Here is a 16,505-nt window from a genome sequence, read left to right as displayed (position 1 = left end):
TGCCTAACCAAAAAAAAAAAAAAAAATTCGTGTAATTGATTTCCCAGAGTCACACAGAGAGTAGTATATAGTATAGCCAAATTTGAAGTCAGATCCTATAGGTCCAAATGCGATTGTTCTTTCTGTTGTATGGCACAGTCTCCAAACATTTATTCTGTGTATAGGGAGATGAGGAAGGAGGAAGAGATACAAATACATGGTCCTTTAGGTAGCTGGAGGTGTAGGTCTGGAGTAAGGACTGAATGTTTAGATTTAGAAGTCATCTGCAACGAAGCAGTAGTTGAAGCTGTGGGAGTGAATAAGATTACCTAGGAAGAGAGAGTTGAGAGGTAAAAACAAAAACAAAAACACACACACACACACACACACACACACAAAGAGATTTCCTTCCCATTAAAGGTTTGAACTGCCCTTCAGACAGACAGTTAAGGTGGAAGCACTGAGAATACGAGTTTTGGGAGGCAGGAGGAAGGAAGGACGTTGGAGCATGAGGTCCTGTCAAGAGAACACTGCTGAAGACAAGCCCACTGTTCCATGATTTTGCCTGGTAAAGGTGCTAATCCTACCCACTGTATTTGTAAAGCAAGCAATGGCACTAGGGAGCCACTGCACTAAGAAATTGTATTTTTAATATGAACCCCTACCCCAACTCCCCGTTTATCTTCTAAACAGTCTCCATTCCTGACCTAATGTGAACAAGTACAGGTTCAAGCCAGGCCACCACACATAAAGAACCTATTTCTACATGGACTAAACCATTTTTCTCTGCCTAACACAAAAATACTTGGGGTAAAAAAAATAACAATAGCAAGGCATCAAACAAAACACTGCTTCCTGGGTATTATTCAGGTGAGGGAAAGTAGAGAGACATTAAAATTTCAGGGAATTGTATCAGAATTTGATGTCCTAGAAATGTGTATGTATAGCCTATATCAGATTGTGCGCTGTCTTGGGGAGGGTTGTGCAGAGGGAGGGAAGAAAAATTTTAAACTCAAAAGCATATGGAAGTGATTGTTGATAAATCAAAATAAATTAATTTATTAAAAAAAATTTGATGTCCTTTTCTATCACTCTGAGAACTGTCTTCTCCTGCCACTGCTCCTTCCCCTGCCCCCGGTCTTATTGTGGTACAGTCTGTTGCCTAGGGAATGGAATAACATCCCCATAGACCTCCCCACCGGATTACAACAAGAGTAAAGGAGAAAGTAGGAAGTGTGACCAGAAGCCAAAGTCATTTGGTTTAAACATTTCTCCTAAAAATGGAAGACTGAGGATCAAGGATAGGAGGAAGTGGTAGGTGAGTATGAATATCAACTTTGTGGGTCCTCCTTACCAGAAGACTAAAGGAAGAATATCGGGCTAGGAGGTTGTGCAGGCTGGTGTCATCTTACCTCAGCTGCCATCACTGGATCCCAAAATCCCAAAGACACTAGCAGAAAAAGCATCAGTGCCTGCCTGGAAAATGACCAGCCATACCCTTGGACAAGTGGATAGAACCCTTATTCACCCCTTCAAGAATTCTTGTCCAGAAGATCATCATCATTACTGGGGCGATAGTTTATTCATCTATTTCCTGATTGGACCAGTGAGTTTTTCTTGTCCTAGCTGATGGAAATTTCTCAGAAAGATCAGAGAAGACAAAGGATAAATTTATCACCAGTCTTCCAGAACTCAGCATAATTGTCTAGTCTAGAAAGCCTGAACTACTCACCTAGCCTTTCAGAGAGTCTTTCCACAGCTCTCAAGTTACCCTTTTTCACAAAGCAACTTAATGGTATCCCAAAATCACAGAACATTAGAAATTGAAGAGGCCTAAGATTTCATCTAGTTCAACCCCCGCTGATTTTATAGATGAGGAAACTGAGGATCAGAGGAATGACTTGTCCCAAGGCCACATGGGTACTGAGTTAGCAGTGCTGAGATTCAAACCCATTTATTCTGATCCCAAGTCAAGAGTTCTTTATATTATGCCAAGCTGTTCTCAGGGGCTTGTCAACTAAGGTCTTAGCTGATAATAATTTAAGGAATTACCCTTTCCAGAAATAACAGAATTTCAAGAGGAGGTGCTTGAAGACACAAAAATCTCTAATAGTGGAATTTCAGTGGAATAACAGGCCAATAGGATAAAGATAGGCAACCACCTACTTAAGAAGCCAACCTTTTTTGTTATGATTAGTTCTTATGTGTTCGTGGGTGTGAACAGACTGCAACATATATCCAATGATGGAGAAGAACTGGAATAAAGGAAATGTATGCTAGAAATAGAAGATGGGCTGATCAGAAGTCGAGTAATAACTAAAAGGTAGCCAGCTCAAGTGCTCCACTGGTATTCTTGCAATTGTCAGGAGAAATAGAGGAAAGACTTTTGAGGGGACCCCTTTGGCAAAGTTATGGGAGGATATGAACAAGTCATATAGGAATAGCAGGCAGGCAGCATGCTGGATAAAGCATTTGACCTGGAGTCAGTAAGACAGAAGTTCAACTAAATGTGGCCCCAGACAATTATGGGGACAACACTTAAATCTCTGCCTCAGTTTCCTCAACTGCAAAATGGGGATAACAGTAGCCTCTATCTCTCAGGATTGTTGTGAGAATCAAAAGAAATAACTTTGTAAAGTGCTTTGCAAACCTTAAAATGTGGTATAAATGTTAGCTATTGTTATTATTATAATGTACACCAAAGATATCAAGTAGGTACCCTGGCCCCTCAATACTCCTGAGTGTGACTTGAACCAGATTAAAATGTTATTAGGAAATATTTAACAAAATAAATAAAAATATAATAGAACGTAGATAATGGTAAGTAGTTTTGTAAGTCAATATCCACCCTGTAGAGGGATCCTTATGTATGGTTTAGTGACACCCCTTCCCCCACTTTTGACACCATTGATCTACTTCACTGGAGGGGACTTCCAAATCCATGAGATCACAGATCCATTTGAGTTTCTGAGTACCTCTTCTCAAATCCACTCTCAGTTCCTACTGCCCTGAACATGACTTTCAATTGAACCAGTGCTGTGACACTTGGATCTCATTCTCAGGCCTTCTGTGGCCCCTAACCTCCAGAAGAGCCTTCAACAAGGCTTCAAGAAGACCAACATTAGTTTATAATGATTCTTCATTTGCATTGTGGGTCGTCCTTTCCTCCCTTTCACCAAACTCCTATCCCTTGACTTTCTAAGACCCCTCCTAAACTCAACTGCTTGACTGAAAAAGTGTTCCATGCTCTAGACTTCTCTGTCCTACTTTCCAACTCATGCCCTCATAAAATCTTCCCTGTCTTATATAACTATTCCTTCAGAGTCTTGCTCTTAAGTTAGCTAATCTAATAAAAGAATTTAAGGTAAAGGCTAAAGTGTTAATGGCCACTAATAGCTTAATGTTTCACCCTTCCAGGTAATATTTGAATTGTATCCAAGACTGTCAATGCCTTAACCCAAAGGAGTGATTAATGGTCAAATTTTCAGACTTACTGAAGAGCAGTGGGAAGTGATATTTTTGGACAAAGTGATTTTTTGGTACCCTTGACATCATATCAACTAAACATGTCCCACCTTCTCCTATGCTTAGAGTCAATCCTATATCATTGCCCTTTCCAATTCCTGCCATAAGTGTACTTTGAGACTGAGGATCTTATTTTCAAAGCTACCATTTTAAATGATGCCTATACCTCCTCCCCTATCCCTTTCTGAACTTTGAAATGACAGAATTTCACTGCTTATATTTCACATGCTAAACTGTAATTTTTAGCTCTTTCAAGGCAGGAACTGCATCTTTCAGTACTAAAATTAGGGGTATGCTAGAGCTACCTTGAAGGATCAGAGAGAGTCTGTTGTTAAATTTTCAGTATCAGCATTTACAATTCAGAAATCAGCAAATGCTACAAATCAGTGTTTGATTTATTGTCTCTCTGATTATCTAGAATTATGAAAGTGATGGAGAAAATATTAATTCAAATTAAACTTAAAAGTGGGTCGCACATATAGCCAATTGTTATTTACCAACACAGCCCTGACTAAAACCTCCCATTATTATGACACTTCACATTTTTCAGAGTTTCATGTCCATAATCTGATTTTGTTCTCATTTAAAAAAAAAAAACCTGTGAGTAGATATTATCATCCTCATGTGAAATCCAAAATAAAATGCTCTGCAGCATTGAATTTAGTTTTTTCTCCTGCCACAATACTCTTAAAAGAACACTAAGGATACCCAAAGAAGTTCTATGCCCCATGCCTTGTTTCAGAATGTTTGCCGCAGAATACATTCACCATGTGCTGATTTTCCTTCATAGGAAACTATCTTGGAGTATTCTAAAATGGCCACACAAAGCAGAATTGGAGTCCAGATGAAAGATAATGAAAAATTTCCTGAAGACCTTAGGTAAGGACCAAACTTACCTGGGTTCCCAAATGAAAATAATATTTACTTATAAAAGGGAATTGATATAATTTTCATTTTTGTTAAGTACTCTGGAATTTTTCCATAATACTATCCTATGTGGAACAAAATTTAATATAAGGCTAATGTGTCTTGGACTCCATATGGGGGAGAGGCTGGTTACCAAGATACCACATTATGAAAAGGTCTCCCCTATAAACTGGCCCTGAGGCATAAACCCTGGAGACTGATTCATTCATAATAGGATTTCATGAGGATAACTGGGAGAAAAACAAAGGAGACAAGAAAACCTCAGGATTATTCAAAAGAAATAACGATTATTTGGAGGCCTCGATGTAGTGGTGGAGCACAGATAGGTTAAATTAAGAAAACAGTGAATTGGAATTATGAGTAATGACCAAATGGAATTTGTGTTTTATAGTGTGAAAGAAAACACTGCTGCAGGCCCTAAGAGGCAGGTAAGTTTGTAGTTTATCCCTGGAAGCCCTGAGAAAACAGATAATAGATTATTGGTTTCAGACATCAAACAGATCCAGGACTTGATAAAAAAAATACTTAAGTTATACAACTAAGAAGAAATAGTTACAAATCATATCCTTAGGGGGTTGGTGGTGGGTGGAGGGTGGTTTTGCTCCAAGAACCTTTCCAAATGATATATCTCAACTTAGAACATCTGGAAAGTTGGGCTTGGCAGAGCAACATTAGGACAGGTGGGAGCAGGGAGAAGGGTACACCTAACTGACTCAGGGAAAAATATCTATGTTCAGAATTCTTTGAATTGCACCCAAAGGAGGGAGAAGCAATAATTCCTCCCAAATGTGTACAGACCAAGGGACTAGATGTAGGGGTGGGGAACCTGTGGCCTCGAGGCTACATGTGGCCTTCTAGGTCCTTGGGTGCGACCTTTTGACTGAGTCCAAGTTTTACAGAACAAATCCTTTTATTAAGGGGATTTGTTCTGCAAAGTTTGGATTCAATCAAAGGGCTGCACTTAAGGACCTACAGGGCCACATGTGGCCTCGAGGCAGCAGGTTCCCCACCCCTAGACAAGCAATATCTGTCTTTCACATAGATATACACCTAATAAATGTTTGCTGCTGATTGACATGATATTTGCAAAGATGGAAATAAATATGGAAATATAGAATGAAATTCAAAATTTTTTCATATTTTTTGTTTTGTTTTTCTAAGAGAGGAAGGCAAATTTTATTTGCATACTGAACATGAATATAAATGGATTTTCTAGTTACTCTCTCATCTTCAAATGAGATATTTGTAAAGTGCTTGGTACAGGACCTGGCACATAGTAGGTTCTATATGAATGCTAGCTATCATTATTATTATTATTATTATCATTATTATTATTATTATCTCAGATTTTTTGATTCTCAACTTCACTCTACCTCAGTCACCTATAAAGGACAGTCACATTACCCAAAATTGCTCCAGTTCTAAATTAATTAATTCAGTTCAGTTCACATTTTTGAAGTACCTAGTACGAGCAAAGCACTGTCAAGATCTAAATCTTTGAGATTCCTCTCTTACTATATATAACCTCTTGTCTTTCCATCTTTCCCATTGAGTTACTACTTCCTTCAATGAGGAATGCCTGTAAAGACAGTTGCCCTTCCATGTCCTCCCTTCTACAGGATTAACCTCCCCAGTTTCTTCAACTGATGTTCATATGGTATAAATGTGAGGGCCTTCAGCATCCTGTCCTGCTCTAGACACTTCCCATCTTGTCAACGTCCTTTCTAAAATGTGATGCCCAGAGCTGAATGAATTATTCCACATATGGTTTGACCATAGCAGAGTTCAATGGGACTATCAGTTCTCTTAATAAAACCCAAGATTGCATTAGATTTTATTGCTGTCCTATCATACTGTTGGATGGACAATCCATAGATTTTGGCCTTAGTACATGTGTCTTGGACAGATGCTATGCGTGGACAATAAGCTGGTCCCAGAACTGACCAGAAGAAGAGCAGGCTAGATTGCCTTTAGGAAATTCTGCCATGCTTTTAGTGACCTCAAATTTCTCCCTGAAACAAAAGCTCCTCTTTTAAACAATATTCTTCTGATGCTGTATGTATATGAGTCACAGATTTTCGTGGTCTCTCTGAAGAATAAAAGTTGACGGACAATGAAAAACCACATAGTAGGTGTGAATAAGATACAATATAATATCAATCAAGAATTGGACAAGAGGAACATGAAGGATGTTATCAGAGACATAAAGACAGGTTTGACTAGAAAGAAAGGAGGGCCAAAACTGATGGGCAGCCCACAGACTCCATTTGTATCCATTCAATATCAAGAGAGCTGGGGAAGGCCCCATTCCAGTATGTTAAATGAAATCCGTTTGGATTAGTTATGGGAAGACATGGACAAGAATTGCTCAGGACATGAGAGAGTGAATTGGCTTCAATCTTCATCACTGGAGAAAGCACTTATATTGATGATTAATCAATTAAGTGATATTTATTAATCACCTACTATGTTCCAGGCACTGGGGACACAGAGGCAAAAGTGTTCCTGCCCTTCAGGAGTTTATACTCCAGAAGAGCTTATGTCTCCAGCATGTACATAGGAGGGGGAGGGGCGTGTGGTGTTTGGAGAAGAAAGTTAAACTGCTCCTGCTTGGATGGCCTCCACTCTTGGGTGGAGTCTCTCTTCTCCAGCCACTCCCCTTCTCCTCCCAGTGGGAATGACTTTCTCTCTAGTATCTGAGGCTGTGTGGAGTAAAAGAAACGAAGAAGGCAATATGAACCAGTATACACCCTGCCAGCCCCCACCAGACAGAAACTACTTTAGCCTTCCCTTGGCCAAAGGGAAAACCTTCAACATGCTTTTGCCTTGCTTTGGAAAGTTCTGGAATATAAAATCACTAAGATTATCCTTCATTCCACCCCAGAGGCCTCTTGCCAGAAGAAAAAGAAAAAAAGATCTTGACATTTCTAACAGAAAGTTTATCTTCTCTGTCTCCTTCTCTCTTTGTATTCTGTCCAGATGGTCTTTGCCTAATATCGCTTCTGTTTCTCCTTATGCTGATCTTTGCCCAAATGCCCATGGAGCTTCCCCGCACTGGTTTTTGGATTGCCTCACATGAATAAATGCCATTATCTTTTTATTAAAGTACAGAAGAAAACAAAAGGAAGGCCAAAAAAGAATCACAGACTAGTAAGAGAGCTTTAAATGTTACATGTTGAATAATACCTAAAAAGGATCTGCAGTTTTTCTATTCTACTATGTATGTGGAAATATCCATTGGCCACACCTGTTTGATTTCCTGAGACTGAGGAAGCAACTTGTGCCTAGGCTAAGGCTAACTTCAGGGCAGCTAGGTGGCGCCATAGTGCAAAGAGTACTGGGCCTGAAGTCAGGAAGACTCTTCCTGAATTCAAATCCTGCCTCAGGCACTTCCTAGCTGTGTGACCCTGGGCAAGTCACTTAACCCTATTTGCCTCAGTTTCCTCATCTGGAACATAAGCTGGAAAAGGAAATGGCAAACCACTCCAGAATCTTTGCCAAGAAAACCCCAAATGGGGTCTTGAAGAGTCAGACACTACTGAACAACAAGGCTACCTTCAGCTGTGTACTAGACCTATATACTGGGCAAGGAGCAGTAACAGAAGAGAGAAGCAGCTGAGTGGCTCCAAGAGAGGTGGGGTTTCAGGGTGGCAGTTTCCAGCCTGGTGCAGCTGAGTAATCAAGATAGCAGGCTCAGACCAACAGGAAACCTGCAGTTGTGCCCTCCCCATTGCCCACGGACCTCTGTTTGTCTCTGTATACTGCTTTTTCCTTGGATTTCCCAATGAAGACTGTCTGGTGCTCTTTGTAGGCCTAGTTGTGAGGGAAAACTGCACTATACTGCTTTCTCCTACTCCGCCATCTTTGATGGTCTCTCTCCAATGCCAGCACTTCCCATGGTGCCAGCCCACTCTTGCCAGTGCTTAGGAAATTTCCCAAAAATTCTGCTGCTCAGATGCCAGGGAAGGTGAAGACACCAGCTGCCAGAGCTGTAATCTCTTCAGAGTTTTCATTGCTCACAAGGTCAATGCTAAAAGAAGGAAACACACAAAGATAAAGGTAGCCAGAGGCCCCAGAAAAAGCTCAGCTAGTTAAGTCTTACATTCCACACAGGGATCAGTAGCCCCCATTACTATCACTCAGGTTAGAGAAGGGCCATCCATTACCCACCAATGAATTTACATCCTGTCACTCAGAGGGCTGTATCCAATAGAGCTGCCAGCTGAAAGCTGACTTTTTTTTTTACTGGGTATGTGGACCACAAGAAACACCAACTATGCCAATTGTTAGGCAGGAGCCACCATTGGAGGTTTTGGGCTGCTTCAGAAGGGTTAAAACATAATTTATTCTTACTATTCTATCTCAATGGGTTCCTGATAATGGGGGCAATAACTCCCATGGGATCCCCTAATCACCCTTCTCACAGGAGCAGGCAAGAAGGGGAGTCAACAGCCCCTACGTCTCAACGGGAGCCAATCAAGACAGGCTCAGCATTCCAGCTTGTGCACTCCTCTAAATGCCCCCAAGCCTCAATGGGGGCCAGTTGAGGCAGACACACATGCATTTCCCTATGCATTCTCCAAATCCCCACTCACCGACCAGTGCTCTCTTGATTTATAGAGAAGCACACAAAGAAGGCAATTTGCCAACAATAAGCTCACAGGTTAACTTTAGCAATATCGTCACGACCTAGCACAGCACAAGTGTAGTAAATAATAAGTATTATATTATGTCATCCCTATATCTCACTGCATAGTCACAGTAGAAACTGTTTACAAGCCATGAGCCTGGGAATTGGAGATTATTTTGGCCATGGATCCTGGAAACTATTATCTAAAAAGAATAACAAAATCCACCTTACTTACAGTATGGCACTCAGTGGTATCAGCTTATCAGTTATTTAGAAGACTCTCAGGAAATTAGTCCATATGTGACCTAAACTGCCCCCACCTCAGCTCCGACACAGTCCCCTGGAGGTAGACAGAGAATTCTAGGGAGTTGAAAGAATGAGGAAATGGGAAGACCCCAGTATATATAAAAAGACAGGGGTTGGACCAGAAAATCTCTAACCTACTTACAGCTGGAGCTCTAAATCTACGCGTATCTACACATGCCATTTCTTGAAGGGCCTCAAATGCAGAGCAATGACATCTCTGGTATATATGAGGCTGCAGATGGCTAAACTGTTCAACAGTTTTAATTAGACATTCCCTAGTGATATTTTAAGCTCATCTATATTGCAGGGGAATAGTAACTAGTCGATTCTGGAAGCTCTGGCCTCAGCATGACAGGTGGGTTTTCCCTTTACCCCTGTTAGGGAAGGCAAGGCAGGATTACCACTACAGAACTCTATTCCATTTAATTCAACAAACATGGGAGAGTTAGGACTAGTTCTAACACGAACTCTTTGAATGAGTAACTTCTGAACATCCTTGATGGGCAAAAGGTTCAGAGACATCCTCAACTTAACACCTCATTGCCATCATAACCCTCACTCCCAATCCCATCTCCTGGGGAATAAAATGCAAATTCCTGAACCAAGCTCTCAGGCTTCCTGTTGATGGTGAGGTCCTCTAGGTGCTCCTCTTTATGGATAACATTGTGTTTATTGCATTAAGCCTTGGAACTGCAGAGTCTCCTGGATCAGGGTAGTCAGTAATCAGTCAAAAGAGGTAAGTTTGACCAGTCTCACATGAAACACCAAGTGGATGACATACATCCATTGCCTACCCCTAGATCATGACATACATTTGGATGGACAGCTTAATAGAGTTTGTTCATTATTATGTGTACCTGGGACATAGAGTACAGATGGATAACAAGTTGGGATTGCCTTTGGGAAATTGAAAAGCTTTTAATGACCCAAGCTTCCCATGAAAACAAAGGACCATTTTTTAAAAAATATAAGCATCCTCTATGTGTTGCTATATGGCAGTAAGACATGGAATACAACAGTCAAAAGAATTTTAAAAGTCAGTATCATACAAAGGAAAATGGAAAGATACATGATGAATGTGGGTAGAATGTGACACATAACCAATGAGGAACTCTGAAGAAAAATGGGAGTAATAGATAACATTAAGAAATTAAACGAGATGAAAAGCAGACAGAGAATTCAATTCCCCTGAAACTGTTGTTATGTAGGAGAGAGCAAGGAAGGTCTCCAAGCATGTGGAGCGGACCCCCTGTGGCAAACTTAGTGACAGACTTGGGCAAGAAATATAGCACAGGATGGCCAGGCCTGGCTGGATTGTGATTTTCACAACAATGAAAGGAGGAAACTTCCAAATTCATGAGATCAAATATCCATTAGACTGAGTATCTCCAATTCCTAGCACAGGCTTAGTAAATGCTTGTTGAATTGCATTGAATTAGTATGTCTGAAGTTGCTTCAAACTTCTTAAGCATGACAATCTTATCTGTTCTTTCTTATATGTCCTCCCGTAGAGCTCTGCACACTGTAGACACTCAAGAATGTTGAAAGATTAATATTTGGAATGCTTTATCTAGTTAGTTTTGGGCATTGTCAGAGAAGGAACATTGTTTTCAAAGAACCAGCAAACATTATTAGACACCTATTATGTGCATAGCATCATATTAGATGTTTTGTGGGTACAAAGAAAAATAAGAAACAGTCTTACCCTGACACAAGAAAAGATAATTGACAACATAGGGAGCAAATGGTAAATACCAAATGAATAATTCAGAAATGGTAATGGCTCTGTACGTTGAGGCAGGAGACTGAGGCAAGGGGTACAGCTCCTGGAACTCACCCAGGACACAAGCATTTTTTGAGTGATACCTCTTGTAAACACCTGCCTTCCTGTGAGGTGACTGTGAATATTTTCCTGGGCTTGGAACTAGGTAAGGTGGGCATCACCTGGGTATTAGTGCAAAGGAAACCAGGGGAACCTCTCCACCTATACCCTCTCCTTTAACTGCTAATTTGCTCCTGGCTCCCATCCTTCAGAAAGGACATGAAAAAGAGCCCCAGACCCCACCTAAGAAAGGCTCAGAAGAATGGTTTGACACTCACAATTTGACATACCAGAAGCTTACATTGTTGGATCTGATCAGCCAGGGCACAGCTATTCTGTAAGTCTGAAATTTAAAAAATAACCTTCCCTGCTTCCATCCCTCCACTTTCCCCAAGGAAGGACAGCAGTTCATAATGACATATTCTCCCTTTAGAAACAAGAACAGCAGCATCATGCAGAAAATCCACTTTCCAATCAAGGCTGTCAACCTCTTTGAATCAAGACTTTCTGAGTAAGTACAGCCCCAGCAGCTAAGAAGCATGTGTAACATTTCATTTCAAGAGATAATATTTTAAATGCTGCACCTTTCCATAAGGCCTTGTGCTAGGCTCTCTCAAATAAATTCGTTGGAATTCTTTCCTTCTGGACACTTTGCCCATGCAGAGTTTTGCTTGTTTTAAGCCATTCATCTAGATAGTTGACTAATTCAAAGGATTTGTACTATTCAATTCATTCAATTAACATTGATAAAACATATACTATATGCCAGGCACTATGCTAAGCACTGGGGATACAAAAATAAGCAAAAGACAGTCCCTGCCCTCAAGGAGCTTACGATCTAAGCTTGCTAGATTCCTACAACATTCCACACTACTTTAAGTGTTATGGATGTAAGAGCATGCCAGACAATGCTCCTGTCCCCAAGGGGTCTGTAATCTTGTTGCTGGGAGGTAGGAAGGTAGAACAGGAAGGGGAAGGAAGGGGAAAGATATGAGATGTAGGAGTTAATTAGCATTGTGAGGGCAAAATGAAATGAGCTCTGGAGTCAGCCACTGTTGTTGTTGTGGAAAATGATGAGGCTGGACTAGATGACCTCGGCTCGAGGTCCAAGATCCTATGATCCTCAGACCTTTCACTAAGCACCAAATAAGTGGTGCTCCATCCCTGAAAGATGGAGAAGAGTGAGAGCATCCTGAGCAGAAGGAACAGGTTAACAGGTAAAGGCTCAGCGTTGGGAAGAAGAACGGCTTGTTCCATAGATGGTGAAGCAATCGGGTCCAGAAGCAGACTTTCCATGTGGAAAACTGGTAGAAGATAAAAAAGTGAAGATGGGTCCAAAGTGTGGGACTAAGGAACTAGGGCTTTGTCCTGTAGGTAATGGGAAAACCACTGAAAACTTCTGACTGGGAGAATTACACAATGAGAGCAGCATTTTTTAGAAAAAAAAAAATACAGTCTCAACCATGCGCCAAATGGATAGATGGCAGAAGAGACTGGACCATTCAACTAAAACAGTAATATAGGCATGAAATTATTACGAAAGCCTGGCCTGGCGTGTGAATAGCAGAAATAGAGAGGAAATGATGGGCCCCAAACATTCTGAAGGAGAACCTGAAGAAACCTGGTGATTGGTTGTGAGGAGGAGAGAGAAGCGTCAAAGATGACTTTAAGCATCCTCCATCGAACCTTCCTGTGGACAAGGTATTTTGAATCATTAATTGAAACAGCGTATCCCATTTTGAAGGTAACTAGGGGACAAACACATCAGAGCCGGGGGCATCTCCCACTAAAACAAACTAAGTATGAGGAATAGGGTCAGGGAGACAGTAAAAAGAGATGAGAAGGCACGAGTGCAAGTTCTGGTTCTTCCACTGACCTGGGGCAAGTCACTTGAGCATTTCAGGGCTGCAAAATGGGGATCATATTATGTCTTGTGCCAACTTCACAGAGCTGTTCTTAAGAACAAATGTGACATGGATATGAAAAAAAAACTTTAAAAAAGTTAAAAGTGTGACGTAGAAGTAAAAGTCAGTGGGCAAGATTTTTCACAGCTTTGCTTGTGTCTTGACAGAGCTATTGAAACGTTTCAGAAAAGAATTCAGTGGTTCACGGAAGGCAGCAGGAAGGTAACAAAAGCAAGCTTTGCTCTTTGCCCCGTTTGTTCTCTTCTCTTTCTTTTCTTTTCTTTTCTTTTTTTTTTTTGGAAGCAGTTGGGGGTAAGCACTTGCCCAGGGTCACACAGCTAGTAAGCATCTAAGGCCAAATTTGAATTCAGGTCCTCCTGACTCCAGGGCTGATGCTCTATCCACTGAGCCACCTAGCTGCCCCTTATTCTCATCTTTTCACCTCAAGGCCATAGTCAAAGCTGACTTAAAACTAGAGGTCCTGGGTTCAAATCTGGCACTTATAAGCAATCTGGTAGGTAAAGAAGTCATTTAACTTCTCTGAGCTTCAGTTTCATCATCTGTATAATGGGCATAAATAAAATTTCTGATTCATCCGCCAAAGGGATTGCTGTGAGGATCCACCAAGATAAAGGGCATAAACTACTCTGTAACTATAATGTATTTTACTTTGTGTTACTATTCATTATTTTATTAAATATAATATTCATGAGTCTAACAATAGCATATCATAATAATGTTTCATTAAAAAAATCAGCAGTCTTCCTTGAACCCTTAATTTGAAGGCATTTCAAAAATTTTTAAATAATACATTTAAAATATTTATTATTATAAAATATCAATATATTATTTATTATATATACATAATATATACTTTAGACTAACAAAACCAATTAGAAATATATGTACATATATATCATATATACTTGATATATTGCCAACTATTTAATTTATACATTATTTGTTACCAACTATTTATTTAAGTTAATTTATATATTAACTAAGAACAGCTTTTTACCCCTCAATATCCTTGTTCTCCATTTCTGTATATATTTTCCTTTTAGGTAGTTATAGACAGAGTATATATTCTTATGATTCTGTTTTCACCATTTTGCAATACTTCTTATAGAAAAATTCATTTTTTATGTTCCTCATACTTGTCATTTTAATAGCACAATAGTATCCTCTTACATTCATGTCATCAAATGGATCTGTGATCTTATGAATTTGCATCTTCCCTCCAACAATGCAACCAGTAACCTCCAACAAGCCATCCATGCCTGCCCATGTGTGACTCCTTCCCTGTCCTCCCCTAAGTTAACCACAGGGTGGGGTCCACCCAACAACATGCTGAGTGCATTCCTCAATTTCTCCTCACATCTGGAGGATACCAGTAGGAGCACTGGGGCAGTCTACCCACTGTGCCTTGTCCTCATCACGTGCCCAGCCCTTCTCTTCTTTTCACTCGCCCATTTCAATCAGCTACTCTGATATACCATTGTTTGTTTGACTAAGATCCAGAAGGTTAAGTGACTTGCCCCAAGTCACACTGGTAGTCATTTTTTTTAATGTTATGACACTTAAAATACAAGACAATAAACATTTATTTAGCACCTTCCATGTTCCAGGCACTAAGCACTGGAGATGCAAATAAGAAAAAGACAGTCCCTGTGCTAGTAATCTTAACAGGGGAAGGCAACACACAGGAAGCTGAAAGGGGGAGGTGGGCAGAGGGTACACACTGCCGCTGGGGCATGATGATGCCATGGAGTCAAAACCAAGCAGCGAATCTGGTGGGAAATGAACAGCTGGCTGAGCTTCTGAGCTCTCTTCAAAAGAAAACTTTGGGAGGAATGTTTTGCTCCACTCTCCAACCCTCTGATAGAAGGATAGAGGCAACTGGAGGTACTGATGAAGTGTGAGTATCAAAGTTGAAGCAATCTCTGGTGATGAGTTTATCATGGAGGGGTGGGGAGCGGGGCTGATGGTGAAGCAAAAAATAAGCAGTGTAGATGGTAGAAAATATACTTTTTGTATATTCCCAGGGTTAGGGATATTCTCAATAATGAGATTATTAGATCAAATTTTCATGTTACACTATAATTTTAATTTTTGTGATTTCATATTCTATCAGATTACCCACACACAGAGAAAAAAAAGTTTTGCTAATCTGCAGTTCCCCCAGAAATGTATGAGTGTATCTGTTTCTCTAATTCTCAAGCTGACATCAAAACTTCCCACCCTTCCTAACCCAAAAAAAAGTAGGTGACCCTATGAGATTAAGGTGCTGGCTACCTATTAAAGATGAAATCCAGTTTCTTGCTTGGGTATATCCTATAGATTAAAGGAAGTTCCCTTTCCTTAATGATATAATTTATTATTATCACAGATAGCATTTATATAGTATTTTAAGGTTTGCAAAGCACTTTATAAATATTATCTCATTTGATCCTCACAATAACCCTGGGAGGTAGGTGCTGTTTATTATCCTCATTTTACAAATGAGGAGACTGAGGCTAACAAAGGTTAAGTGACTTGCCCGTGGTCACACAGTTTAGAAAGTGTTTGAGGTTGTATTTGAACTCAAGCCTTCCTGGCTCCATGTCCAGTACTCCATCCACTGTGCCATCTAACTGCTTTATTATCTAATGGATGACTGGCTATATCACAGACACTTTGGACTGCCATGGCAAAGAAAGCACAGAAGGATGAAACAAAGGGATGATCCAAAAACACAAATTTGCCCAATAGTAGTAACAACATCAATATTTCTATTGAAACTATTGGCAAAGAGCAGACAATTCCTGCTTCTGTACCCTAATAGTTTAGGTGCTAACAAGTTTAGAAATAACCATAGTGTGGGCAGAAGAGGCTAGAGAACTAGAGGGACCTGGATAGTCCACAAACCTTATCTTCAAGCTCTCTGGATAAATGAGAGTTAATCTTCCTGACAGTCAGGAAAATATCTAAAGGATAGTCCCAGGTTAGCCACTGAATTGCTGTATGTCCTTAGATAAGTCATTTAAAACTCTATGGGCCTCAGTTTCCTTCCCTGCAAAATAAGGGTTGGGTTAGGTTTGTTGTAAGTTTATATTACAGAAAGATCACTGGCTTTGAAGTCAGAAGACCTTGGTTCAAGTCCCAGCTCAGTCAGTCACCAGGTTGTAACTTTAAGTCCCTTGATGTCATGAAACCTTAGTTTCTTAATCTGTAAAATGGAGCTAATAATATTTAGAGTACCCTACCTTGCAGAGTTGTTGTGAGCACAATGCTTTGCAAACTGTCTATCACTATTAGGATTGTGAGTAATAATGCCTAATTAATCTTATTGTATGAAGTTTTATCTGAGCAAAGGGCCGAATGGCTATATAATTCACCTGGGCACTAAAGACAACCCTAACCAATGGGTCCA

The 16,505-nt window shown here is 40.2% G+C and overlaps 1 protein-coding gene across 1 annotated transcript in view; it reads left to right on the top strand.

The window, feature by feature from the left end:
• The first annotated feature begins 4,318 nt into the window (after positions 1–4,318).
• LOC114052308 (von Willebrand factor A domain-containing protein 3A-like) overlaps positions 4,319–16,505 on the top strand; it is a 64,776-nt gene continuing 52,589 nt past the window's right edge. The window contains 5 exon segments of the mRNA XM_027874857.1: positions 4,319–4,383; positions 4,823–4,942; positions 11,404–11,526; positions 11,623–11,700; positions 13,261–13,315. Coding sequence (XP_027730658.1) covers positions 4,319–4,383; positions 4,823–4,942; positions 11,404–11,526; positions 11,623–11,700; positions 13,261–13,315 — 441 coding nt within the window.

The sequence above is a fragment of the Vombatus ursinus genome, unplaced genomic scaffold (genome assembly GCF_900497805.2).
Source record: "Vombatus ursinus unplaced genomic scaffold, bare-nosed wombat genome assembly UNPS02014807.1, whole genome shotgun sequence".
NCBI lineage: Eukaryota > Metazoa > Chordata > Mammalia > Diprotodontia > Vombatidae > Vombatus > Vombatus ursinus.
Note: the sequence above shows the minus strand (reverse complement) of the source record. Positions and strands in the feature narration are given on the sequence as shown.